General features: G+C 42.5%; 2 protein-coding genes across 2 annotated transcripts in view; both read left to right on the top strand.

The window, feature by feature from the left end:
- The window catches only part of LOC101734961 (alpha-2-macroglobulin-like), a 108032-nt gene extending 88707 nt beyond the window's left edge, over positions 1–19325 (top strand). The window contains 24 exon segments of the mRNA XM_031905388.1: positions 3061–3206; positions 5031–5180; positions 5857–6003; positions 6672–6765; positions 8429–8576; positions 9264–9489; positions 10004–10130; positions 10778–10899; positions 11288–11348; positions 11846–11929; positions 12559–12588; positions 12591–12734; positions 13004–13085; positions 13435–13591; positions 13688–13762; positions 13927–14089; positions 14952–15160; positions 15443–15658; positions 15733–15857; positions 16238–16328; positions 16548–16616; positions 17279–17381; positions 17988–18029; positions 19194–19325. Of these exon segments, the coding sequence (XP_031761248.1) occupies positions 3061–3206; positions 5031–5180; positions 5857–6003; positions 6672–6765; positions 8429–8576; positions 9264–9489; positions 10004–10130; positions 10778–10899; positions 11288–11348; positions 11846–11929; positions 12559–12588; positions 12591–12734; positions 13004–13085; positions 13435–13591; positions 13688–13762; positions 13927–14089; positions 14952–15160; positions 15443–15658; positions 15733–15857; positions 16238–16328; positions 16548–16616; positions 17279–17381; positions 17988–18029; positions 19194–19219 (2837 nt within the window). The 3' untranslated portion in view covers positions 19220–19325.
- A 5586-nt stretch (positions 19326–24911) lies between these two features.
- LOC116412049 (alpha-2-macroglobulin-like protein 1) lies at positions 24912–26879 on the top strand. The gene is made up of 5 exons (XM_031905420.1): positions 24912–24943; positions 25042–25116; positions 25282–25444; positions 26299–26505; positions 26790–26879. The coding sequence occupies exons 1-4, from the start codon at positions 24938–24940 to the stop codon at positions 26451–26453; spliced, it is 399 nt and encodes a 132-aa protein (XP_031761280.1). The 5' UTR covers positions 24912–24937; the 3' UTR covers positions 26454–26505; positions 26790–26879.
- Positions 26880–27579: the final 700 nt, after the last annotated feature.

The following is a 27579-nucleotide window of genomic DNA, read 5'->3' as shown; positions in this document are numbered from 1 at the left end:
TCCAACAAGGGTAAAGAGTCCTTTCTACACCAAAGTACCAATCTGCAGAGCTTTCCTAAAGTTATTGGTTTTTATGACATTTCAGAAAATCGCCTAAAAATGTTGCAATTTGTCGCATTTATCTCACACAATTTCTTGCGTACAAAGGCAAGTCACCCCAAATAGGAACACCAGAGGCCTACTGAACAGTTTGATGCCCAATATGCATAGATATACCAAAGTCTGCAGTATGTACTGAACCCTAAATGAAAATAGCGCATAAGGATTTCTCGCCTGCCAGCTCAGCTTTTGCACACAGAGCCCCCTGTCAGTGTATTATGTGCCAAAACTTCCCCTAACTATACAGAGACCCCCACAAAACCATATATTTTTGGAAAGTACACATTCTGACAAATCCAACAAAGGTAAAGAGTCCTTTCTACACCAAAGTACCAAGCCGCAAAGCTTTCCTAAAGTTATCGGTTTTTATGACATTTCAGAAAATCGCCTAAAAATGTTGCAATTTGCCGCATTTATCTCACACAATTTCTTGCGTACAAAGGCAAGTCACCCCAAATAGGAACACCAGAGGCCTACTGAACAGTTTGATGCCCAATATGCATAGATATACCAAAGTCTGCGGTATGTACTGAACCCTAAATGAAAATAGCGCATAAGGATTTCTCGCCTGCCAGCTCAGCTTTTGCACACAGAGCCCCCTGTCAGTGTATTATGTGCCAAAACTTCCCCTAACTATACAGATCCCCCACAAAACCATATATTTTTGGAAAGTACACATTCTGACAAATCCAACAAGGGTAAAGAGTCCTTTCTACACCAAAGTACCAATCTGCAGAGCTTTCCTAAAGTTATTGGTTTTTATGACATTTCAGAAAATTGCCTAAAAATGTTGCAATTTGTCACATTTATCTCACACAATTTCTTGCGTACAAAGGCAAATCACCCCCAATAGGAACACCAGAGGCCTACTGAACAGTTTGATGCCCAATATGCATAGATATACCAAAGTCTGCGGTATGTACTGAACCCTAAATGAAAATAGCGCATAAGGATTTCTCGCCTGCCAGCTCAGCTTTTGCACACAGAGCCCCCTGTCAGTGTATTATGTGCCAAAACTTCCCCTAACTATACAGATCCCCCACAAAACCATATATTTTTGGAAAGTACACATTCTGACAAATCCAACAAGGGTAAAGAGTCCTTTCTACACCAAAGTACCAATCTGCAGAGCTTTCCTAAAGTTATTGGTTTTTATGACATTTCAGAAAATTGCCTAAAAATGTTGCAATTTGTCGTATTTATCTCACACAATTTCTTGCGTACAAAGGCAAGTCACCCCAAATAGGAACACCAGAGGCCTACTGAACAGTTTGATGCCCAATATGCATAGATATACCAAAGTCTGCAGTATGTACTGAACCCTAAATGAAAATAGCGCATAAGGATTTCTCGCCTGCCAGCTCAGCTTTTGCACACAGAGCCCCCTGTCAGTGTATTATGTGCCAAAACTTCCCCTAACTATACAGAGACCCCCACAAAACCATATATTTTTGGAAAGTACACATTCTGACAAATCCAACAAGGGTAAAGAGTCCTTTCTACACCAAAGTACCAAGCCGCAAAGCTTTCCTAAAGTTATCGGTTTTTATGAGATTTCAGAAAATCGCCTAAAAATGTTGCAATTTGCCGCATTTATCTCACACAATTTCTTGCGTACAAAGGCAAGTCACCCCAAATAGGAACACCAGAGGCCTACTGAACAGTTTGATGCCCAATATGCATAGATATACCAAGTCTGCGGTATGTACTGAACCCTAAATGAAAATAGCGCATAAGGATTTCTCGCCTGCCAGCTCAGCTTTTGCACACAGAGCCCCGTCAGTGTATTATGTGCAGTAACCCCCCCCTAACTATACAGTGACCCCCAGAAAACCATATATTTTTGGAAAGTACACATTCTGATGAATTCAAAATAGGTAAAGTTATTTTTGTACACCAAAGTTACACCTGGCAAAGCTACGCTAAAAACAGATCAGGAACACTTATATAGGGATAAAATGTGATAAAACCACAAAAATTGTGCAAATCAGTGAAACAACAAAATAAGTTACATGACAGTGTAATTAGTGGCCAGAATATCTGATCCAATAGTTACGCTGTCAAAATAAACAGTTTTTAGGTAAAAGAAAATAAAAACAAAGTGGTAATATGAAAAAAAAAAAAAAAAAAAAGCAAAACAAAAAAAAACCAAAGTGTTTGTGTATACATGTGTGTACATGTGTAAAAGTTGTGTGATAGTGTGTAAGTGTGTATATGAGTGTAAATAAGTGTATAAAAGTGTGAAAAATGAAGAAAAAAAAAAAATAAAAAAATGCTAAAATGTGTGCTGTAAGTGTGTGTAAATGTATGTAAGTGTGTATAAATGTATGTAAATGTGTGTAAAAGTGTGTAAATGCAATAAAAAAAAAAAGTCCTTACCTGTTCCTGAAGACCGATCGCCTCCTTCGTCATTTGGGCCGGCGCTGGGGGAGATCGCGATCGCATCTGCTGCTTCCTGGAGGGTCCTGCGAGCGATCGGTTCGCAGGACCCTGATGACAGCCCCCCTGGCACATTGCCCAGGGGGGCTGTCATTGTTAGAAGCCCTCTGCAGCGGCGGCACATGCCGCCGCTGCAGAGGGCAGCGCTTAAACGCCAACGACGTATGAGACACGTCGTTGGCGTTTAAGCCCTTTTACTGCCAGCACGTATGCCATACGTGCTTGGCAGTAAAAGAGTTAAACGGCCGCAATGTGTTGGGAAATTCTGTGTTTTCCTTTTTCCATTGCCACTTTGCAAACCCTGCCCATTCCCTGTACCCTGCCCATTCCCTGTACCCTGCCCATTCCCTGTACCCTGCCCATTCCCTGTACCCTGCCCATTCCCTGTACCCTGCCCATTCCCTGTACCCTGCCCATTCCCTGTACCCTGCCTGTTATATCCATATAGAGCTGATGGGCCACACTTGGCTCTGAGTCCAACAGTTACTGAAGCTGTCTCTTCTCTCTCTTCCCATTCTCCAGCCCTGAGGGGTGAGGTCTCCATCAAGCTCCATTTCAGCGCCGACGTCTCTCCGACTCTTCGAGTTCTTACCTACATTTTACTCCCTGGGGGGGAGATGGCGGCAGATTCAGCAACGATCAAGCTACAAAGGTGTTTTAGGAATAAGGTGAGTTATAATAAGAAATATTAATATTCAATGAAAGGCAATTTTAAATGTTATTTGTTAACATTTTTATTTGATTCCTTCCCTTTGTATTCAGTTTCTTAATAATAATAATAATAATAATAATAATAATAATAATAATAATAATAATAATAATAATTACATAACAATAATATTCAAAACATACTAATACTAATAATCATAATAATAATCATAATACAAATAACTAAATGTAATTAATATTAAAAACATAATAATACTACTTATACTACTACTAATAATACTGCTGCTACTACAAATAAGTGAAGAAAAAAAATATTCAAAACATAATAATAAAATTAATAATTGAATATAAATGATATTCAAAACATAATAATAATAATTGGAAAAAAAACAACATTCAAGGAATAATAATAATAATAGTTACATAAAAATAATATTAAAAACATGATAATACTTACAATAATTTAAAAAAAAAGAATATTCAAAACATAATAATAACATTTTTAATTAAATACAAATATAATAATAATAATAATAATAATAATAATAATAATAATAATAATAATAATAATAATAATAATAATAATAATAATAATAATAATAATAATATATGTATGTATAACTTTATTTATATAGTGCCACAAGGGTACGCAGCGCTGTACAGTCTTACAGAATACAGAATTACACACAGGGAGGACAAGTGATATAATAAATACAATAAATATAAATAAATGCACAGGGAGTAAGTGCCATGTAGTATGAGACACAGTAGGAAGGAGGTCCCTGCCCCGTAGAGCTTACAATCTAAGTGGTTGGGTAACATACAGGCACAAACTGGAAGGTAAGAGGCATCAGGTATGGGCATTTGCCCTTAAGCGCAGGACTGGGCAAAATAATGTTTTAGTGCCCCAGAAGGTAACAGCTGAGCTTTATCTTATAGAGAGTGGGTGAGTTTTCCCTACAGAGGGATTCAGGGATAGAGTTCCAGAGGTAAGGAGCAGCGAGATAGAAAGGGTTAAGACGAGAGAGCGCAGTAGGTGTGGGTGGTGTAAGGAGACGGAGGCTCTGAGAGGAGCGGAGGAGACGACCAGGAACGTGCAGGGAGACCAGTGAGGGAATGTAGTGAGGAGCAGAGGAGCGAGGGGATATGAATGTTAGCAGGAGGATTCTGTAAGCTCCTTTGCTTGACAGGCAGCCATGCTAGTGAGCTTAATTGAGGCTGAGCAGGATCCCTCTTAGGAGAGAGCAGGAGGATCCTGGCAGCAGAGTTTAAGATGGATTGCAGGGGAGAGAGGTGGGAGTCTGGGAGGCCGGTTAGTAGGAGATTGCAGTAAAATAAGCGGGAAAGGATAAGGGCATGGATTAGTGTTTTAGCTGTTACTTGTGAAAGAAAGGGGCGTATCTTGGCAATATTGTGGAGGGAAAAGCGTCAGGTTTTGGCAGTGTTATTAATATGGTTAGAGAAGGAGAGGGACTGGTCAAAGATAACCCCAAGGCAGCGTGCTGCATTAACAGGGTTAATGGTCATGCCATCAATAGCCCAAAATAAATGAGTGTGCCAAGAAAGGGTTACAATGGTATTTATTCCTACTGTTTGAAGGAACAGATTACAGGGATAGGGATATTAGGGGTTTCTGTGTTGGGTGGGGCTCTTTAACACATTTTGGTTCGGAAGTCAGAGGCTCTAGGGTTGTTACGTTTGCTGTAGGAAGTAGGGGAGTGGACAGGTGACAGGACAGGGGTAATAGTTTTGTTTTAATGGAGAAGGAAGTGTTAAAAATATCTGGTTCAGGTTAAATATGAATGATTTGCCCCCCTGCCCAGGTATCAGTTGGCTTCTCCCCAGATGAAGTTCTCCCAGGAGCTGATGTTTCCCTACAAGTCCAGGCAGCCGCCGGGTCCCTGTGTGGCCTGAGAGTGGTGGATCAGAGTGTGGTGTTAATGAAACCTGACAAAGAACTGACGGCCGATAAGGTAAGATGGATTATCGTCACCGCCCATAACCTGAGGGTCAGTACGGCAATGGGATAGGGGTGAGCACTTACACACACACAAATACACATGATTTGCCTAATGTAGCTTTCCCAGGGGCGCTGCACAGAGGGAGCAATGTACTTACAGCCTGGCTAAGGTGAATGTTATGTACAGGGCTCTGTGTCACCTTGAATAAAAGGGAGTGCAAGTCTTTTCATGACTTCATGAATTCCCCTTTATCTCTCCCAGTAGTTCCAGTTTAGCCGGGACGTTCCCAAACAGGGGCCAAGCTCGCTGGAAATTGGACAGAGCCTGTGCGGATATGGGGGGTGCCCGGACATTAAATAAGAAGCTGGATCTGTGCCCATTCCCTGGCCCCATGTTTTATAAGTTATTTAGTATCTGTATAAGTGCTTAGGTTTTCAAGGTAAAATCATTGACCAGACCTAAACATTTAGGAACTCCAGATGGGTTTAACCTTGACCAGTTTTGGTGAGTTGGCAATTGCATGTAAATTATATACAATTATATAAAAAGTCTCTCTATATAATTATGGAATATTGGGAGGATGCCGGACACTGCTGAGTAGAGCATCACACGGACTTAGCAGCGGCAGTAAATACTCTAGAACGGAGAACAATCGCTTGTAACCTTCCTCTTTCTCTGTGTTTTCTAGATCCATGGTCTCTTCCCTGAATCCAGAGACAATGACCATCGCCTTCAGGATGCTGATGATCTATGTGGGGGTCACAGCAGATTTTCCAGACCCTATAGACGATCACGGCGTAACAGAGAGGAAGTTGATGTCTACAGTCTCTTTAAGGTACCAGGCTCTTTTATGTCCTCAGTGTGTAAACCATGGTCAGACTGGGAAACCAGTGAGCCCTGCCAACCCAGACCCAATCCCAACTTAGGCCCTCCGTCCTAACCCCCTAAGAATGCAATGGGGGATGTGTGGGGGGGGTGTAGGTTGGAGGAGACGTGCTGCATGTTAAGGAGTCTGTGACTGAGGGGGCAGCCCCGGTGGGCTCCAGACACCCCAGTCCGACACTGGTGTAAACTTACCCTTATCTCCACAGTCAGTTCCTCACATCTCCGTATGGTTGCGCTTGGCGCCAGTCACTCCTTCCTCCATTGTGATCCAAATTGGGCTCCGCTACGCCTATTGATGCACCCAACCCTTGAACTAGCCCCGCCCCCTGACCAGGCAGGAGCCCCAGGGTTTCCTCAGACGCCAATACATAAAACACACTTGCGCCTAAAGAACCAGGCACAGACACCCTGCGCACAGCTAATACCAGAACTGATGTTGGTGAACCCCAAAAATGCCAGCAGGCAGACTTTGAGAATATGTGACACAATTCACTGCCTGCCTTGCACCCAAAATAATGGATGCATTCTGGGAAAAACCACTGCATTGTGGGGAAAAAAAGGCCCCCTTATATGTTATATTACTATCAGCTGCTTATTGTCTGTTCCTCTTAATTTTAGGATCTGCGGCTGAAACTAATCACCAGCGCCGAGATTAGGAATCCAGCGGATTGTGCACCATTGTATTACGAAATTTATGATGACAGAATGTATTGTAAGGGCATTATACACATTCTTATGTAACAAGAGTTTAAAGCTACAGGGACACATGGCATGTAACTATAACGTTGTACCCTTGTGGGTTCCACTTACAGACAGGTATTTTTATTCTGTTACATGAGACATCAGTTAATAGAGCTTCTCCAGCAGAATCCTGCCATTGTAATCTGTTTTTCCCATGGGGCTAGCCATATTCTTCATTTCCAGGTGCCACAGCCATGGACCTGTGCTCTGATAACCAGCCACTTGCCAAGCCTACAAGTTAGAGTGATATCCCCCCCCCCCTCACCCCCAGCAGCCGATCAGCAGAAACAATGGGAAGGGAGCAAGATAGCAGCTCCCAGTAGGTATCAGAATAGCACTCAATAGTAAGAAATCCAAGTCCGGCTTGGGACTCCTCCAGTTACATGGGAGTAGGAGAAACAATAGGTTAGCTGAAAGCAGTTCTAATGTGTAGCGCTGGCTGAAAGCTCAGACTCAGGCACACTTTACTGCTGCGCTGCAAGTTGGAGTGATATCCCCCCCCTCACCCCCAGCAGCCGAATCAGCAGAACAATGGGAAGCGGAGCAAGATAGCAGCTCCCAGTAGGTATCAGAATAGCACTCAATAGTAAGAAATCCAAGTCCGGCTTGGGACTCCTCCAGTTACATGGGAGTAGGAGAAACAATAGGTTAGCTGAAAGCAGTTCTAATGTGTAGCGCTGGCTGAAAGCTCAGACTCAGGCACAAGGCACTGAGATGGCGCCTACACACCAATATTACAGCTACAAATACATTTGTTGGTACAAGAATAAAAGGTTAAATGGCAGAGGGAATTATTTGCTGTGTAACAGTGTCGTTTAGAGATAAACAGTGCCCCATAAATATCACAACAGTATCCCTTTAACTGTTACTCTCATTGCAAGGACAAATAACTGGACTCCCAGGCAGCAGTGCTGTAAATATCAGTGGGGGGGTCATTTATAAAATGCACAGAATTATTTGCACAGTGAATATTTGCCCTGCCCATTTTTATATTTATAAAGCTTTATATTCTGTATATAGATATATAGTTTTTAAATATTGTATATTCACGAATATTTAACGCACACATGAATTATGCCACAAGTTTGGTGGCGGAAAATAATGTTTGATAAACTGACTCTGCAAATTGCAAATGCGCAAAACAATCATTTGCGATAAAATCTTTCTCTGCACGAACTTTATAAATGCCCCCCAGTGAGCCTTTAAAGTGCAGGGCAATTGAGCCTGCCATAAAGCACAACAGGACTGCTGTTTCCTCGGCACAATGTGGATACAGTCCTGGGGCAGCGCATTTAGTAACTATAAATATTTGGGGAGTAGGATAATGAATAACCTTTACTGACCTGTAAACTGGGTGGGCTTGGCCCGGTGGGCCCCAGCCCTGGGGGTCCCCTGCAGCCCAGACGCTATCCCCACAGGCCCCTCCCCTGATCCACTGGTTTCCTCCTCCCCCTGATGCGCTGAAGGTAAGTTTCACTTACACATGGTGGGGGCCTCTGCAGGGACAGTGTGAAGGCTCCTGTGGGGGCCGATTGGGGGGTGTAGGGGTCCCTGAAACAGTAGCCCCAGTGGGACTTGTACCCCTCAGTCTGTCCCTGCCTGTAAACCATTTGTTTATTCCCCTCCCTGTGCAGTATTGCATTCCCTTTCTAGGAATAGGGGACCCATAATAAGGGAAAGGGAATTTATCCCAAGAGTGATGGAAGAACCAGAGCCGGAGGCGGCTGAAATGATCCGAACGTACTTCCCAGAGACGTGGATATGGGAGCTGGCGCCTGTGGGGTGAGTGCCATGGGGTACAGGGAATGAATAAGGGAAAATCAAACTGACATTTTTGTTTCCTGGACTCAAACATGGCAGTTGCTGTTACACTCAGACAGCCACTCCGGTGCAGTAGGGGGCAGACTTGTACATTGGGACAGTTTCTCATGTTCCCCTCCCAGTGTGCGGCCCCTCGGTGCCACTGCCCTCTGAAGCAACAGGAAAACGTAAAGTCACATGACACTTGCCGAGATTCCCGTTTCCTGGACTGAAACATGGCGGTGGGCACGGGCTTCCCGACCCCAGTGGGGGGAGCTCTCTGCTTACAGTCAATAAGATGGATGCTTTGGGGGGGCGAATTTATTGATTGCTTGCTAATCTCTGTCACATGATAGGGACCCCTCCAGTTACATGGGAGTAGGAGAAGAGACTTGAGTACTATAATAAAGAAAAAGAAACCCAGTAACCCTGTTGGCCTGAGATAGCAACAACCCAAGAAGCACAGCAGCCCCAACAACTCACTGCTCTGGGACACTCGGGGGAAATTCTTATAATAAAATAAAGGCTCAGCATTGAGAGCAAGCGTATAAACTTGCACATAGTGATGAGCGAATCTGTCCCGTTACACTTCACCGTAAAATGCGCAAAACTACAGAAAAATCTCTAGGATGTCGTTTATTTCTCTGTAACGTCTTCTTTCTCCCTCAGTGAGTCGGGTAGAGCCGAGGTCCATGGCTCAGCCCCAGACACCATCACCGAGTGGAATGCAGGAGCTTTCTGTATGGGACCCAGTGGGTTTGGCATCTCCCCACCAACCTCCCTTCGAGCCTTCCAGCCCTTCTTTGTGGAGCTCACTCTGCCGTACTCTGTGGTGCGAGGGGAGTCATTCACTCTCAAGGCCTCTGTGTTTAACTACCTCAAGCAGTGTATAAAGGTGACAAAAGTCACTCAGCCTAATCTTTGCCTTTTCCTTCCAAGCCTTTAGCGGTCACCATGTTTGGCCATTTCACTCCCAGTCCCAGGCTCCCCGGCAATGAGCATCAAGCAGGAGCAGGTACAGAGGCAGCCGGGCCGAGACTGACCCTCACACAAGGCCAACAGCATTTAAATAACTCCGATCCAAAAGTTTTTGGTGCCTACAGATTTTCCATGTCCAATGAGGGCTTTGTAGACTACAGTGACAGTTTGTACTGATTTATAATTCTAATCAGTTAAATAACCTGGTAGTATTACTCCTATAGTCAAGGAACAAATGCATAGGACAAAGTGCCCCTTTATAGATATAAAGACATGTAACTTTTTTGTCTGTAACTACTTATGTCCAATGGTTACATCAAGATTTACTCATATGTTTGAGTTACTATCAGGGCCACTCCCTCCACAAAATTACTGTATATTGTATTTTCTTTTGGTATAAGCCTCAGATTTGATCTCTTCCTTGCTAACAGGTTCAGACCACCCTGCTGCCTTCACAAGAGTTAGAGCTGGAACCATGTACTGACTGTCAGTATAGCAGCTGTATCTGTGCAGAGGAAAGCAAGACCTTCTACTGGAACCTTAAAACCTCCAACCTGGGTGAGATATGGCTCAGGGGCTCTCACACACATATATAGAACCTTAAAGCTTCCAACCTGGGTGAGATATGGCTCAGGGGCTCTCACACACATATATAGAACCTTAAACCCTCCAACTTGGGTGAGATATGGCTCAGGAGCTCTCACACACACACATATAGAACCTTAAAACCTCCAACCTGGGTGAGATATGGCTCAGGAGCTCACACACATATATAGAACCTTATAGCCTTCAACCTGGGTGAGATATGGCTCAGGAGCTCACACACATATATAGAACCTTAAAGCCTCCAACCTGGGTGAGATATGGCTCAGGGGCTCTCACACATATATATAGAACCTTATAGCCTTCAACCTGGGTGAGATATGGCTCAGGGGCTCTCACACACACACATATATAGAACCTTAAAGCCTCCAACATGGGTGAGATGTTCTTTGGTGAGCTCTAATTTCACACTTTGATAAATCTGCCCCTATGTATCTGTATATGGTTGTGATGACAATAAAACCAAATCTGATATACTGGGAGGGGTAAATGTGGGACTGGTTCCCTTAGTGCAGAATGCCCCTGTTACACTGCTTATCTCTCTGCCTTCTCTTCCCTTATTCTCTAAACCATCTCATTATCTTTCCTCTCAATGTCACCAGGGGAGGTGAATGTGACGGTAAAGACCAAGGCTCTGGATACTCAGGACTTGTGCAATAATGAATTCCCTATTGTCCCCAAGCAGGGGAGGTCGGACACTGTGGTTAAGCCCCTACTGGTGCAGGTACGGCTCCTGGGGGCTCTGGGTTCTGGAAATGTACAACCGTAATGTCATCTTCTGAGTTTCTGTAGCAGCTGCTGAGTTTTATATGATCCGGATCAGTGTATTTGTTTGGGGCAGCTCTGTGCAAAGATTACTTTTGGCCACAGTGGTTGAATAGCGTGATACAACTTTGTGAAAAATACAGGAAACTAATGGAAATATGAGTTGTAATAGGGAATAGGGGGCACAAGCGATGATGTACTAGTCCATTTAGAACTCATGTTATCCTCTTTATTAATTTTTATTCCTGTTTATGGTGATTTATAATAGATGTCAATCCAACATATTTCAATTTGTATATCATTTCTTATATCTATATGTTAACTGATTAATATATATGTATCGGCAGCCGGGGGGAGTCCTGGAAGAGAAATCTCACAGCTCTCTGCTCTGCTGCCAAGCTGGAGAAGGTAAGTTGTTGATTGGATGAACGTGCGGCCAATGGGGAATGTGTTTATTAGTTCTGGATTTGTTTCCCCGCCCCTTTAAATCACTCTTGTGAGTACAAAGTGTTTGTGCCAATACCAGTTTGGGAGTTGGCACATTCTCACTAGAGGTTCTACAGAAAAACACGCTACATCCAAGGATTTCATAGGTTTTCTATAAAAAAAATGTTTATAGTTTATTTCTTTTTAGTTCTTTTTTTCTAGTTTAAAAGCACATTTAAGCTCTTTGAGTTTCTAAATTCAGCTGTATAATTTGCTGAAGAAAGAAATGTATTAGTGATACAGTCCTGCCATTATTGATCCCATTCACAGCATCTTTATGCCCACAGTGCCCAGAATAAACCTTTCATGGCGGCTCTGTCTATATAATGTGCCTGACTGTTGATAATTGCTATATGTGCATGGGAGGCCTGGGCTCCATCTTCCTGAATATACAATATTTCTGTGATGTTTTGTTCTAGAACACCCTAAAACAGAGGAGATATCCCTTAAGGTTCCTGAAAATATTCTGAAGGATTCAGAAAGAGCATATGCCACAGTCCTAGGTAAGAGCCCCCTACATTCTATTTCTCTAACAGTTTCAAAGCTGATGCCCTCAAACTGTGGGGCGCCTCCCATAGTGGGGTACAGAGCAGTGGCTAGAATGCACTCCTTGATACCCCCGGAAACCCATCTTTATCAATTAGGGGGAACATTCACTTGAATAGTTATGTGCTGTTGGAACTTTGTTTGAAACTGTAAAGTTTTCATATATCTAAACATTGTTATGAACTGAATGGGGCCTGATGCAACTGATGCAATGTTGGGCCTAGTTTGTTGGACAGAGTGGGGGCTTGAACCAAAAATGTCCCAAATCTACTTGTTTAAAAGCACTAGTACTCTCAAAGAGGGACTTTATGTTTCCAAGAGGTTACAGAAAAGATTATATTTTCTACAGTGGACATACAATGCTAATTGGAACACTCCAAACTAAGCTGGAAACCAATTGGCCTTTGTATGGGGCCAAACCAATTGGCTGGCCATTAATCCATCTTGTATCTATCAAAGAATCTTGGGTGAGGACTTCTTCATGGAATTTTGTTTTAAAAAGTCTAAAAATTCACTAACCTGTGGGAGAAGAACCCAAGTGTTGATCTTGTCAAGCATCTGCTGGATTCTCATCTGTTTCCTACAGGAGACCTGATGGGAACAGCCATGCAGAACCTGACCGGCTCCTGGCCATGCCGTATGGATGTGGGGAGCAGAACATGGTTCTCTTTGCCCCCAATATCTTCATTCTTCAGTATCTGACAAAGACTCACCAACTGAGCCCTGAGATCCAGAGCAAAGCCAAACGCTTCCTTGAAAGCGGTGAGGGATTTAGTTTCATTTAGTTCCCCCTATTCCCTGAGCTCTGGCCCTGTTTGCCTTTTCTCTCTTTCTTGATTAGGTCCTGGTTACATTTTCTTAGTTTGTTATGTTTTATTTATAAAGAAAGATCTAAGGGGCTAAGATCACTGTATTGAGCAGGGCCTCTGCAGTACAGCAAAAGGGAACATTTCTGCTGTCTCCTGTTACTAGTATCATTAGAGCTAATGTATAACTATTTATATTGGGCTATAAAACCTGTTCCTGCTCAGGGTACCAGAGACAGCTGACATACAAACGGAATGACAGCTCATACAGCGCATTTGGGCAGAGTGACAAAGAAGGAAACACATGGTGAGTACGTAGGGAGCCAACTTCTGTATTGTGAAGGGCATAAACCTCATGGGGGGAAGATATTGCCTGGTTCATACTCCTTACACATCACACTATATCTGCCCTTTCATTTTCTACTGGGGGTGTTTTAGTAAAAAATATATTACATGTCTGCAGATATAACTCTATCCATAAACTTAAGTGTTGGAATCTACCCTAGGCAGCTTTTCCATGCCCTTAATTTCACCATAAAATATTTTTTATGAAATCATATTAAAGCTTGTGAATATGTCGGTATTATCAGTTCTATTCTGCATGTTTTGAATTCTGACTCCTTTGTGTGTTCCCTGGTGCCCTTCTACCCGCACAGGCTGACTGCATTTGTAGTGAAGTCCTTCAACAAGGCTCGTCCCTACATCTTCATAGATGAAAGCCACCTAAGCCATTCCTTCTCTTGGCTGAAGAACAATCGTAACGAGAACGGCTGCTTCCGGAGTGTGGGGAGACTCTTCAATAATGCTATGAAGGTACTTCAGCCATGATACTCCTGCCAGTACCAAGTGTTATAGTGTTGGCTTCTGTGCCGGTATCACTGGTACCAACACCATGTGTGTGTGTTACAGGGAGGAATAGATGATGAAACCTCTCTCTCTGCTTATGTAACAATGGCTTTGCTGGAAGCTGGGGTATCTGTACAGGTAAGTGATCCAGATGCAGGAAGTTATTCCCAAGTTATTACCTAGTTCCTACAAGGTGCTCCATGGCTATGGTGTCTCTCTGCTCTATATATTGGCATAATTATATCATTTATCTCTGTACAGGCAATGAACAAACATCCTGTTACCCCTGTCTCTTCCTGTAGGACCCAGTGGTGGCAGATGCTTTATCCTGCCTGAGGAAGGCTGCCAAAGATGTGTGCAGTGTGTACACCCAGGCTCTGCTGGCCTACACTTTCACTCTGAGTAACGATACTGAACTCAGGGAGATGCTGCTGGCTAAACTGGAGGAGAAGGCTGTAATGAATGGTATGTAGCATCTCTTACCTCTGTGTATTTCAGAACAACAAAGATATTTTTAGAGTGCACCAATGGGCCGTCACATTTTAATCTACTCTTTATACACTGAGATGTATTAAGTACATTAGATGTTCAGTGCTGGTGGGGTAAAACAGATCACTTGCACCAGACTCTGAATTGTTCTACTTCTGGTGGTGGCAATACATTTTTACACTCGCCAGCCATGCGCTTCCAATGTATTTAATACCCCCTACTGGCATCACAGTAAGGATGACAGTGGTACTTGTAATTTATGTGGCTTCCCTGGGGCATACAGAGGCAGCCAGTGAGTTTTCACATTTTATCTCATCATGTCCAGACACCATTTAAACAAAAATGGTTGGTCACTTAGAACCTAGCAGATTGCAACTTGTAGTAGTAGGAGACCAAGACTGAGCAGCTCATATACCTTATCTTGGTTCATTGTTTCTTAAACTGTCCCAAATAATAAACCGATTCAGAAACTGCAAATATTAGAAATGGACTAGAAGGCAGTGGATGAATATCATTTCTTGGCCGGCTACCAGCCCCCACACTGAATAAAGGAACATGAGGCAGAAGAGGAGGATGAGGAGCAGCATTAAAAGTAGAAAAGAAAATGATTGGCCAGACTGGGCCCAACTTGCAGATAATTCACACTGCGTACTGCTGGGGGGGTTGTTAGATGGTTATGGGCTGGTACAATATTTGAATGCTACTGTGCCCTGCTGAGAAGACAGAGCAGAGATTAAGGTGGAAAAAGCAAAGACAGGAGCAGTTGTAATTCAGGCATATATATATATTCTGCACTCGGAGGCCTAGTCTGGCAAGATGTTCCCTTCTCTATCCACAGAAGGACAGTTACACTGGGAGAGGAAACCTGCCACAGTGCCCTCTGCCCTCCCATACTGGTACCGGGCTCCCTCAGCCGAGGTGGAGTTAACCTCCTATGTGCTGCTGGCCCTTCTCTCTGGCCCCAACAAGGACCTGGGCAAAGCTTCTGAGATAGTCAACTGGCTGAGCAAGCAGCAAAATCCTTATGGGGGGTTCTCTTCTACTCAGGTAACTGTAGGAAACATCAAATGAATGTACTAAGTGATACCTGCAATTTTAATACATTTTATAACAAAAATGTTTCCTAATCTTCCCAACACCAGACTGAGATTCTCACTCAGGCACCGATTTATCTCAAATATCTTCATTCCTAAAAATTTATCCTTCAACTTTGTGTCTGTGTATTTGTGACTTTCATCATCAGCTCTTTCAAATCAGGCAACTTGTGTTTTAGTTTTTTTTATCATCGACACCCCTATCTACACCTTTATCTATCTATACGTCTATCAGGACACGGTTGTAGCGCTACAGGCTCTTGCTGAGTATGCCGAGGCCACATTCTCTGACAAGGGAGATGTCACAGTCACAGTCACTTCCAAGACTGGGTTCCATCAACAGTTCCATGTGGATCAGACTAACCGGCTCCTGCTACAGAAAGCCTCACTGCCAGATATCCCTGGGGAGTACTCTCTGTCAGCCACTGGGAGCGGCTGTGTGTATGTACAGGTGAGGGGACACTCACTCTCTTACTATTCCTCAATCTGATAGATTCCCAGTCTGATTCAGTTCTCGTCCCACAGACTGTCCTGAGATACAACATTCCCCCACCTAGAAGTGACGCCACCTTCTCGGTACGAGTGAAGACTGAACCAGACAAATGTCCTCAAGATCCACTAAAAGTGCTGAAGTTGAGCGTGACTGCCCAGTGAGTATTCTCTTTTTATTGTTACACTTACACTGGGTTGTCCCACAGTTGGCCATTACTATATTTCTAATGCTACATACGCCATGTGATGCACTAATATATGGTGTAAATCAGTGCTCTGTGTCCAGCTGTTCCTATTTATTGCCTACCCATACCCATGTCCTGTCTACTGTTTAGATAGAGAAGAGGTTGTTGGACCTTCACCTGAATACGGCCAATTATTACCATTTAATGTCTTTACTGTAACTGACCTTAATATGACATTAAAGTGTATATTCTTCTGTACAGTACTGACTCATGTTCAGTTGAACCCACTGTATTATCCCTAATATTTACCTAATAAAGTTGTTCTTTGTTTGACTCTCCCTGTATTCATGCAGATATACAGGATCTCGGGAGAAATCCAACATGGCGGTGATCGAGTGTAAGATGCTCTCTGGATTTATCCCAGTGAAGAGCTCAGTCAGAGAAGTGAGTCCCAGTTCTCTGAAGCCCAATTAGTAGTCCCTGTGTCCTGCTTGGGTGGGTTTTAAATGGTTTATGCTATTAGATGCATTAGGGTACAAATGATTATGAGGCCTGAGAGCCATTTACTCAGGGGGTTGAATTGCACCAATAGGGTCAGACATCTGTGTAGTCAAAGTGTTTGTTTTGTTGGACTTTGCTCTCAGACTTGGGTTCCTTTCACAGCTGGAGAAGAGCAGAACCATAAAGCGGAGTGAGATGCAGACAGACATGGTGACATTATACTTAGATGAGGGTGAGTGACTTTAGGGCCCACTGGGTCTTTCTCTGTGTATCTAATTCCTCTGCATTGTGTTTAAATAGTGACCTGCCTGATATAGTAAGATAAACACAAGCTAAATAACAGAGTTACATGGGTCAGCACTTGGACCTTCTCTTTAAACTTACTGTTATAGATTCATAGTATTATAGATATGTGTGTATATGTTCATATGTCCATACCCCCAGCTAATGTTAATAGGCATCACATGAACACATAGTACTTTAATGGGATAATATCTAGTACCTACTGTATAGGGTCATTTTCAATCAGCTGAATATAGGTGCCACACAGGGGAACTGGTCTTTCATCATTCCAATGTCATAGTGACCGTTCTTGGGGATGAAAAAAATTGGTTTTGGCTGTGAATAAAGTCAATTTGCAACTAAGTTTCACCCACTGTGTAAGGGTCAGCACATTGGGCAGGGCAATAGGCAGAATATTCAGCCACTAGGGGGCGCTGGGAGGCAAAGGGACAAACACAAGTTGGGGTAGCATCTAATGGGCCAACATTACTTTCTACTTCACTCTTCCTTTACACCTTTCAATCATGTAGACTCAAGAATAAAATATGCTGTTATGGTTATTAAGTCCATTTGCAATGTGAGATGTTGGTATCTCCCTCACTCTCCCCCAGCTGGGACATGAGCCGCTCCATCTCTCCTTCATGGTGGAACAAGACATTGAGGTGAAGAACCTAAAGCCGGCCACGGTGAAGGTCTATGATTATTATGAGACAGGTAAGGGGCTCCTCAGGGACTGAAACCCTTGGAAAAACCTAACCCAAGATGTATGTAAGGGATTTGGCAAAGTTTACAAGGAAACAGACTGAGATATAAAATATGAATAAGGATTGGACAGATCAGACATTATCTAGACATTCAGCTCAGAGACCGTCACTGTGCCCCACCGTGTCACTGCATTTAACCAAATCATGATCACACCATTGTGTATATTTATGCCACGAAGGTGGGAACAATGGCTGAGATCTGTCAAACCAACCCCCGCCCTAACCTTCTGTGCAATGTGGGTTGGACTGAAATAACTCACTGGTAATGGAATCGTTTTGAGAACTAATGAAATTGCAGCTTATTCTAATTACACATCACATCATTCTCTATGTTGGTTTCTGATCCCACTGACTGTTAGATTGTAAGCTCTATGGGGCAGGAATCTCCACCCTCCTATGTCTCTCACCCCATGGTGCATAATCTCTGTATATTTATATTGTCTCATTACACTGTGACTCCCTTCTATAAACCTTAACTGTATTGTAAAACTGTACAGCGCTGTGTATAATAATATCTTCACATTATATCTATGTGCTGTTCTTGCTCCACTTCCAGGAGAAGAGACAGTTGCCGAGTACAACTCCCCCTGCAGCGCTGGTAAGAACCCCCTGCCAATGTCAGTTCATGTGTTTTGTGGAGTTCATATACATTCTCTTGAAATGAATGGCTCTCCATATATAGATAGAACAGACTGGAATAATGTATTTCTATTGTTTGGGTATGGCCGGTCTGTAATATAAAGTACCATGTTGAGATATATTGTATACATTGCTATGTGCTTCCATATCTATCTATCTATCTATCTATCTATCTATCTATCTATCTATCTATCTATTCATCTATCTATCTATCTATCTATCTATCTAACATCTATTTATCTATCTATCTATCTATCTATCTATCTATCTATCTATCTATCCACCACAACACTTAGCATTAAAGGCAACCCTGCCCAACTGTGCCATTTTAATGTTACATTTTCAACCCCTCGTCCATCGTTTGGGTCAATCATTCAGACTACAGGGGGCATTTATTTATATTCTATTTTGTCCCACGATTTGTGTCTTTTTGAGCTAAATCTCAAATTGTTTGTGTTAAAAAACATGATTTTTTTGTGATCGCTGGTGTGTCTCAACTAGTAAAAACCTCTTATACAAACGTCTCCAATTAAAAGTTGTTGAGTTCATATAGAAGTCAATGGACAGCTGCCCTGTTGCCAATTGGTTCTAGAGAAAGTGAGTTTAATCGTAGTTTTAAAACCAACTAAAACCACAAAAAATAGCTGATAAATGGGCCTCCTCGTGAGCTGATTGGCTATATTGCAAATTAGTCAGTTTATTGATTTTGTTCCCTATCCAACTTCTATAACTATTTCCAGATGTTTGTAGGTCTCTAGTAGGGTTTTATTGTAACCTTCCATAGAAGATTAGCTGTGTGTCTCCTTATCTACCCAAAAATAATCCAACTATTTCTTAATTCCTCCCCCCAATAAAATACATGTTGGGGGAAATTAAAAGACACTTTTAATCTTCAAAGTCAAATCTCAAAGTTTGAGATTCGTTTATAATAATTTTTGACTTCTTGATATCATAATTTCAAAAACATTTGGCCCAGCTCCAGGATCTTTTGATCTTTATCAATGGTTTTTTACTCTTCTGTATCTTCTCCTCCAACCAGGGGAACTCTATGAAGGTTAGTAGAGTAACCTATAGCTGTATGGGCAGTATCTGTCTCACTCACCCAGGCTCTGTTTCTCCCCAGATGGAGACAAAGGCAACGCAAAATGAGATCCCAGCAGGCACCATTAGCAGATTCATTAAGTTGAACAAAAACATCAAACAGATGTTACCGTGTATTTGCACATAATAAAATTAAATATATTTTGTCACTTTCCATACGTGTCTCTTTATTTTCTTGAGAGTGGCCATTTATGTAGAACTACAAAATTACAATTCAATACGAAATTTCTCCAGTGTAGAATATTCTGACAATATCAGAGCTGATGAGAATGCCCTGGGCTGGTTACCTTGGGTACTGGGAAAGAGAGGCTGAACTATAACATGAAGCAAAATGTCTATAACAGATGTGACTAATGGGCGCATCTCCTGGTGCCCCTGAACTTTGTCTCTTACCAACCCGTTAATGCTCAATTAATCGTGCATATCTCAGCAACATGATACCTGAATTTTCCCAAATTACTCTACAGGCTTCAGAGTCCTCCCTATTATATGAAACCTAAAGATTTCACCCTGATAAACAGAATGTTACATGAATTCATTTGGGGGGGAGAAGCCCCAGATTGCTATGTTTAAGTTCCGGCAGCCTAAACTCAGTGGAGGGATCTATTTTCCAAACAGGAATATAATGAGGCAGCACCTAAGATTTTTTGGAGATTGGATTTGCATCAGGAATACTAATACTTCTTCAGATGATTAATTAAGCTAGATGTTTCCATGATATAGAATTATCTTTTTCATCTACCATCCAGTTACACTCACTACTACACAAAAAGCCAACTCCTTCTTTATTTGTACATATAATTACATAGTTACATAGGGTTGAAAAAGAGTCCATCAAGTTCAACCCTTCCAAGTAAACCCAGCACCCACAAACCTATATATAGCTATACACTCACATACATAAACTATATATACAACCACTAATACTAACTGTAGATATTAGTATCACAATAGCCTTGGATATTCTGCTTGTTCAAGAACTCATCCAGCCCCCTCTTATAGGCATTAACAGAATCTGCCATTACCCCATCACTAGGAAGGGCATTCCCCAACCTCACTGCCCTCACCGTGAGGAACCCCCTACCCAACATCCCCCGGCAGGGCATTCCCCAACCCCCTCACTGCCCTCACCGTGAGGAACCCCCTACCCAACATCCCCCGGCAGGGCATTCCCCAACCCCCTCACTGCCCTCACCGTGAGGAACCCCCTACCAACATCCCCCGGCAGGGCATTCCCCAACCCCTCACTGCCCTCACCGTGAGGAACCCCCCTACCCCAACATCCCCCGGCAGGGCATTCCCCAACCCCTCACTGCCCTCACCCGTGAGGAACCCCCTACCCAACATCCCCCGGCAGGGCATTCCCCAACCCCCTCACTGCCCTCACCGTGAGGAACCCTCTACCCAACATCCCCCGGCAGGGCATTCCCCAACCCCCTCACTGTCCCTCACCGTGAGGAACCCCCTACCCAACATCCCCCGGCAGGGCATTCCCCAACCTTACTGCCCTCACCGTGAGGAACCCCCTACGCTGCTTCAAATGGAAGCTCCGTTCCTCTAATCTAAAGAGGGTGACCTCTGGTGCGGCTGATTGTTTTTCATGGGAAAAAAAGAACCCCCATCTGCCTATAATCCCCTCTAATGTACTTGTACAGAGTTATCATGTCCCCCCGCAAGCGCCTCTTTTCCAGAGAAAACAACCCCAACCTGGACAGTCTAACCCCATAGTTTAACCCTTCCATCCCCTTAACCAGTTTAGTTGCAGTCTCTGCACTCTCTCCAGCTCATTAATATCCTTCTTAAGGACTGGAGCCCAAAACTGCCCCCCATACTCAGGGTGAGGCCTTACCAGGGACTTATAAAGGGGCAAAATTATGTTCTCATCCCTTGAGTCAATGCCATTTTTTATACAAGACAGCACTTTATTTGCTTTAGTAGCCACAGAATGACACTGCCTGGCATTAGACAACTTGTTATCCACAAAAAACCCCAGATCCTTCTCCATTAAGGATCCCCCCAACAAACTACCATTTAGTGTATAACTTGCATTTATATTATTTCTACCAAAGTGCATAATCTTCCAATTTTGACCCTCATTTTCCATTTTCTGCCCAGTTTTCCAGTTTTATCAAATCGCTCTGCAAAGCGGCACATCCTGCATGGAACTTATAGTTTTGCACAATTTAGTGTCATCAGCAGAAATAGAAACAGTACTGTCTATGCCCCCCTCCAGGTCATTAATAAACAAGTTAAAAAGCAAAGGCCTAAGGACTGACCCCTGCGGTACCCACTAACCACACTGGTCCAATTAGAAAATGTTCCATTTACCCCACTCTTTGTACTCTATCCTTCAGCCAGTTCTCTATCCAATTACAAATATTATGTTCTAGGCCAATATTCCTTAATTTGATCATTAACCTTCTGTGAGGTACTGTATCAAACGCTTTAGCAAAGTCCAAGTAGATCCCATCAACTGCCATTCCAGCATCAAGGTTCCTACTCACCTCCTCATAAAAGGCGACTAAATTAGTCTGGCAAGATCTGTTACGCATAAAACCATGCTGGCACAAACTAATAGTATTGTGATCTGCAATGTATTCAACTATCCTATTCCTTATTACCCCTTCCAAAAGCTTTCCTACTACTGATGTCAGACTAACAGGCCTATAGTTTTCAAAATTAAGTGAAGAGGTTTGGCAATCACAGCGCTCAGCTCATTTAATGTTCTTAAGCATGAAATAAAAAAAAAGTTTATGCTAAATGATTCTATGTTTAGATTAGAGAAGAGGTTGTTGGACCTTCACCTGAATACGGCCAATTATTACCATTTAATGTCTTTACTGTAACTGACCTTAATATGACATTAAAGTGTATATTCTTCTGTACAGTACTGACTCATGTTCAGTTGAACCCACTGTATTATCCCTTTACCTAATAAAGTTGTTCTTTGTTTGACTCTCCCTGTATTCATGCAGATATACAGGATCTCGGAGAAATCCAACATGGCGGTGATCGAGTGTAAGATGCTCTCTGGATTTATCCCAGTGAAGAGCTCAGTCAGAGAAGTGAGTCCCAGTTCTCTGAAGCCCAATTAGTAGTCCCTGTGTCCTGCTTGGGTGGTTTAAAGTGTTTATGCTATTAGATGCATTAGGGTACAAATGATTATGAGGCCAGACCATTTACTCAGGGGTTGAATTGCACCAATAGGGTCAGACATCTGTGTAGTCAAAGTGTTTGTTTTGTTGACTTTGCTCTCAGACTTGGTTCCTTTCACAGCTGGAGAAGAGCAGAACCATAAAGCGGAGTGAGATGCAGACAGACATGGTGACATTATACTTAGATGAGGTGAGTTACTTTAGGGCCCACTGGTCTTTCTCTGTTATCTAATTCCTCTGCATTGTGTTAAATAGTGACCTGCCTGATATAGTAAGATAAACACAAAGCTAAATAACAGAGTTACATGGGTCAGCACTTGACCTTCTCTTTAACTTTACTGTTAGATTCATAGTATTATAGATATGTGTGTATATGTTCATATGTCCATACCCCAGCTAATGTTAATAGGCATCACATGACACAAGTACTTTAATGGGATAATATCTAGTACCTACTGTATAGGTCATTTCAATCAGCTGAATATAGGTGCCACACAGGGAACTGGTCTTCTCATTCCAATCATATACGTTGCTGGATGAAAAAATGTTTGCTGTGATAAGTCAATGCAACAGTTCACCCACTGTGTAAGGTCAGCACATGGCAGGCATAGCAGAATATTCAGCCACTAGGCGCTGGGGCAAAGGACAAACACAAGTTGGGGTAGCATCTAATGGGCCAACATTACTTTCTACTTCACTCTTCCTTTAAACCTTTCAATCATGTAGACTCAAGAATAAAATATGCTGTTATGGTTATTAAGTCCATTTGCAATGTGAGATGTTGGTTCTCCCTCACTCTCCCCCAGCTGGACATGAGCCGCTCCATCTCTCCTTCATGGTGGAACAAGACATTGAGGTGAAGAACCTAAAGCCGGCCACGGTGAAGGTCTATGATTATTATGAGACAGGTAAGGGGCTCTCAGGGACTGAAACCCTTTTGACATAGAAACCCCAACCCAAGATGTATGTAAGGGATTTGCAAAGTTTACAAGGAAAAATAGACTAAGATAGAGACCCTCTCACTGTCCCCACCGTGTCCCCACAATTTAACCAAATCATGATCACACCATTGTGTATATTTATGCCACGAAGGTGCAATGGGCTGAGATCTGTCAAACCAACCCCCGCCCTCCTTCTGTGCAATGTGGGTTGGACTGAAATAACTCACTGGTAATGGAATCGTTTGAGAACTAATGAAATTGCACTTATTCTAATTAACATCACATCATTCTCTATGTTGGTTTCTGATCCCACTGACTGTTAGATTGTAAGCTCTATGGGGCAGGAATCTCCCCCTCCTATGTCTCTCACCCCACGGTGCATAATCTCTGTATATTTATATGTCTCATTACACTGTGACTCCCTTCTATAAACCTTAACTGTATTGTAAAACTGTACAGCGCTGTGATAAAATATCTTCACATTATATCTATGTGCTGTTCTTGCTCCACTTCCAGGAGAAGAGACAGTTGCCGAGTACAACTCCCCCTGCAGCGCTGGTAAGAACCCCCTGCCAATGTCAGTTCATGTGTTTTGTGGAGTTCATATACATTCTCTTGAAATGAATGGCTCTCCATATATAGATAGAACAGACTGGAATAATGTATTTCTATTGTTTGGTATGGCCGGCTGTAATATAAAGTACCATGTTGAGATATATTGTATACATTGCTATGTGCTTCCATATCTATCTATCTTTCTATTCTATCTATCTATCTATCTAATCTATCATCTATCTATCAATCATCTATCTATCTATTCATCTATCTATCTATCTATCTATCTATCTAACATCTATCTATCTATCTATCTATTCTTATTTTTTTTTTATCTATCTATCATCTATCTATCTATCCACCACAACACAGCATTAAAGGCAACCCTGCCCAACTGTGCCATTTTAATGTTACATTTTCAACCCTCGTCCATCGTTTGGTCAATCATTCAGACTACAGGGGCATTTATTTATATTCTATTTTGTCCCACGATTTGTGTCTTTTTGAGCTAAATCTCAAATTGTTTGTGTTAAAAAACATGATTTTTTTGTGATCGCTGGTGTGTCTCAACTAGTAAAAACCTCTTATACAAACGTCTCCAATTAAAATGTTGTGAGTTCATATAGAAGTCAATGGACAGCCCTGTTGCCAATTGGTTCTAGAGAAAGGGAGTTTAATCGTAGTTTTAAAACCAACTAAAACCACAAAAAATAGCTGATAAATGGGCCTCCTCGTGAGCTGATTGGCATATTCAAATTAGTCAGTTTATTATTTTTTCCCTATCCAACTTCTATAACTATTTCCAGATGTTTGTAGGTCTCTAGTAGGTTTTATTGTAACCTTCCATAGAAGATTAGTGTGTGTCTCCTTATCTACCCAAAAATAATCCAACTATTTCTTAATTCCTCCCCCAATAAAATACATGTTGGGGAAATTAAAAGACACTTTTAACTTCAAAGTCAAATCTCAAAGTTTTGAGATTCGTTTAATAATTTTGACTTCTTGATACATAATTTCAAAACATTTTGGCCCAGCTCCAGGGATCTTTTATCTTATTCAATGGTTTTTACTCTTCTGTATCTTCTCCTCCAACCGGGAGACTCTTCAATAATGCTATGAAGGTCTTATTCAGCCATGATACACCTGCCAGTACCAAGTGTTATAGTGTTGGCTTCTGTGCCGTATCACTGGTACCAACACCATGTGTGGTGTGTTACAGGGAGGAATAGATGATGAAACCTCTCTCTCTGCTTATGTAACAATGGCTTTGCTGGAAGCTGGGGTATCTGTACAGGTAAGTGGTCCAGATGCAGGAAGTTATTCCCAAGTTATTACCTAGTTTCCTACAAGGTGCTCCATGGCTATGGTGTCTCTCTGCTCTATATATTGGCATAATTATATCATTTATCTCTGTACAGGCAATGAACAAACATCCTGTTACCCCTGTCTCTTCCTGTAGGACCCAGTGGTGGCAGATGCTTTATCCTGCCTGAGGAAGGCTGCCAAAGATGTGAGCAGTGTGTACACCCAGGCTCTGCTGGCCTACACTTTCACTCTGAGTAACGATACTGAACTCAGGGAGATGCTGCTGGCTAAACTGGAGGAGAAGGCTGTAATGAATGGTATGTAGCATCTCTTACCTCTGTGTATTTCAGAACAACAAAGATATTTTTAGAGTGCACCATGGGCCGTCACATTTTAATCTACTCTTTATACACTGAGATGTATTAAGTACATTAGATGTTCAGTGCTGGTGGGGTAAAACAGATCACTTGCACCAGACTCTGAATTGTTCTACTTCTAGTGGTGGCAATACATTTTTACACTCGCCAGCCATGCGCTTCTAATGTATTTAATACCCCCTACTGGCATCACAGTAAGGATGACAGTGGTACTTGTAATTTATGTGGCTTCCCTGGGGCATACAGAGGCAGCCAGTGAGTTTTCACATTTTCTCATCATGTCCAGACACCATTTAAACAAAAATGGTTGGTCACTTAGAACCTAGCAGATTGCAACTTGTAGTAGTAGGAGACCAAGACTGAGCAGCTCATATACCTTATCTTGGTTCATTGTTTCTTAAACTGTCCCAAATAATAAACCGATTCAGAAACTGCAAATATTAGAAATGGACTAGAAGGCAGTGGATGAATATCATTTCTTGGCCGGCTACCAGCCCCCACACTGAATAAAGGAACATGAGGCAGAAGAGGAGGATGAGGAGCAGCATTAAAAGTAGAAAAGAAAATGATTGGCCAGACTGGGCCCAACTTGCAGATAATTCACACTGCTACTGCTGGGGGGGTTGTTAGATGTTATGGGCTGGTAAATCATTTGGAATGCTACTGTGCCTGCTGAGAAGACAGAGCAGAGATAAGGTTGGAAAAGCAAAGACAGGAGCAGTTGTAATTCAGGCATACATATATATTCTGCACTCGGAGCCTAGTCTGGCAAGATGTTCCCTTTCTATCCACAGAAGGACAGTTACACTGGGAGAGGAAACCTGCCACAGTGCCCTCTGCCCTCCCATACTGGTACCGCGCTCCCTCAGCCGAGGTGGAGTTAACCTCCTATGTGCTGTGGCCCTTCTCTCTGGCCCCAACAAGGACCTGGGCAAAGCTTCTGAGATAGTCAACTGGGTGAGCAAGCAGCAAATCCTTATGGGGGGTTCTCTTCTACTCAGGTAACTGTAGGGAAACATCAAATGAATGTACTAAGTGATACCCTGCAATTTTAATACATTTTATAACAAAAATGTTTCCTAATCTTCCCAACACCAGACTGAGATTCTCACTCAGGCACCGATTTATCTCAAATATCTTCATTCCTAAAAATTTATCCTTCAACTTTGTGTCTGTGTATTTGTGACTTTCATCATCAGCTCTTTCAAATCAGGCAACTTGTGTTTTAGTTTTTTTATCATCGACACCCTCTATCTACACCTTTATCTATCTATACGTCTATCAGGACACGGTTGTAGCTCTACAGGCTCTTGCTGAGTATGCCGAGGCCACATTCTCTGACAAGGGAGATGTCACAGTCACAGTCACTTCCAAGACTGGGTTCCATCAACAGTTCCATGTGGATCAGACTAACCGGCTCCTGCTACAGAAAGCCTCACTGCCAGATATCCCTGGGGAGTACTCTCTGTCAGCCACTGGGAGCGGCTGTGTGTATGTACAGGTGAGGGGACACTCACTCTCTTACTATTCCTCAATCTGATAGATTCCCAGTCTGATTCAGTTCTCGTCCCACAGACTGTCCTGAGATACAACATCCCCCCACCTAGAAGTGACGCCACCTTCTCGGTACGAGTGGAGACAGAACCAGACAAATGTCCTCAAGATCCACTAAAAGTGCTGAAGTTGAGCGTGACTGCCCAGTGAGTATTCTCTTTTTATTGTTACACTTACACTGGGCTGTCCCACAGTTGGCCATTACTGTATTTCTAATGCTACATACGCCATGTGATGCACTAATATATGGTGTAAATCAGTGCTCTGTGTCCAGCTGTTCCTATTTATTGCCTACCCATACCCATGTCCTGTCTACTGTTTAGATAGAGAAGAGGTTGTTGGACCTTCACCTGAATACGGCCAATTATTACCATTTAATGTCTTTACTGTAACTGACCTTAATATGACATTAAAGTGTATATTCTTCTGTACAGTACTGACTCATGTTCAGTTGAACCCACTGTATTATCCCTTTACCTAATAAAGTTGTTCTTTGTTTGACTCTCCCTGTATTCATGCAG

The sequence above is a fragment of the Xenopus tropicalis genome, chromosome 7 (genome assembly GCF_000004195.4).
Source record: "Xenopus tropicalis strain Nigerian chromosome 7, UCB_Xtro_10.0, whole genome shotgun sequence".
NCBI lineage: Eukaryota > Metazoa > Chordata > Amphibia > Anura > Pipidae > Xenopus > Xenopus tropicalis.
Note: the sequence above shows the minus strand (reverse complement) of the source record. Positions and strands in the feature narration are given on the sequence as shown.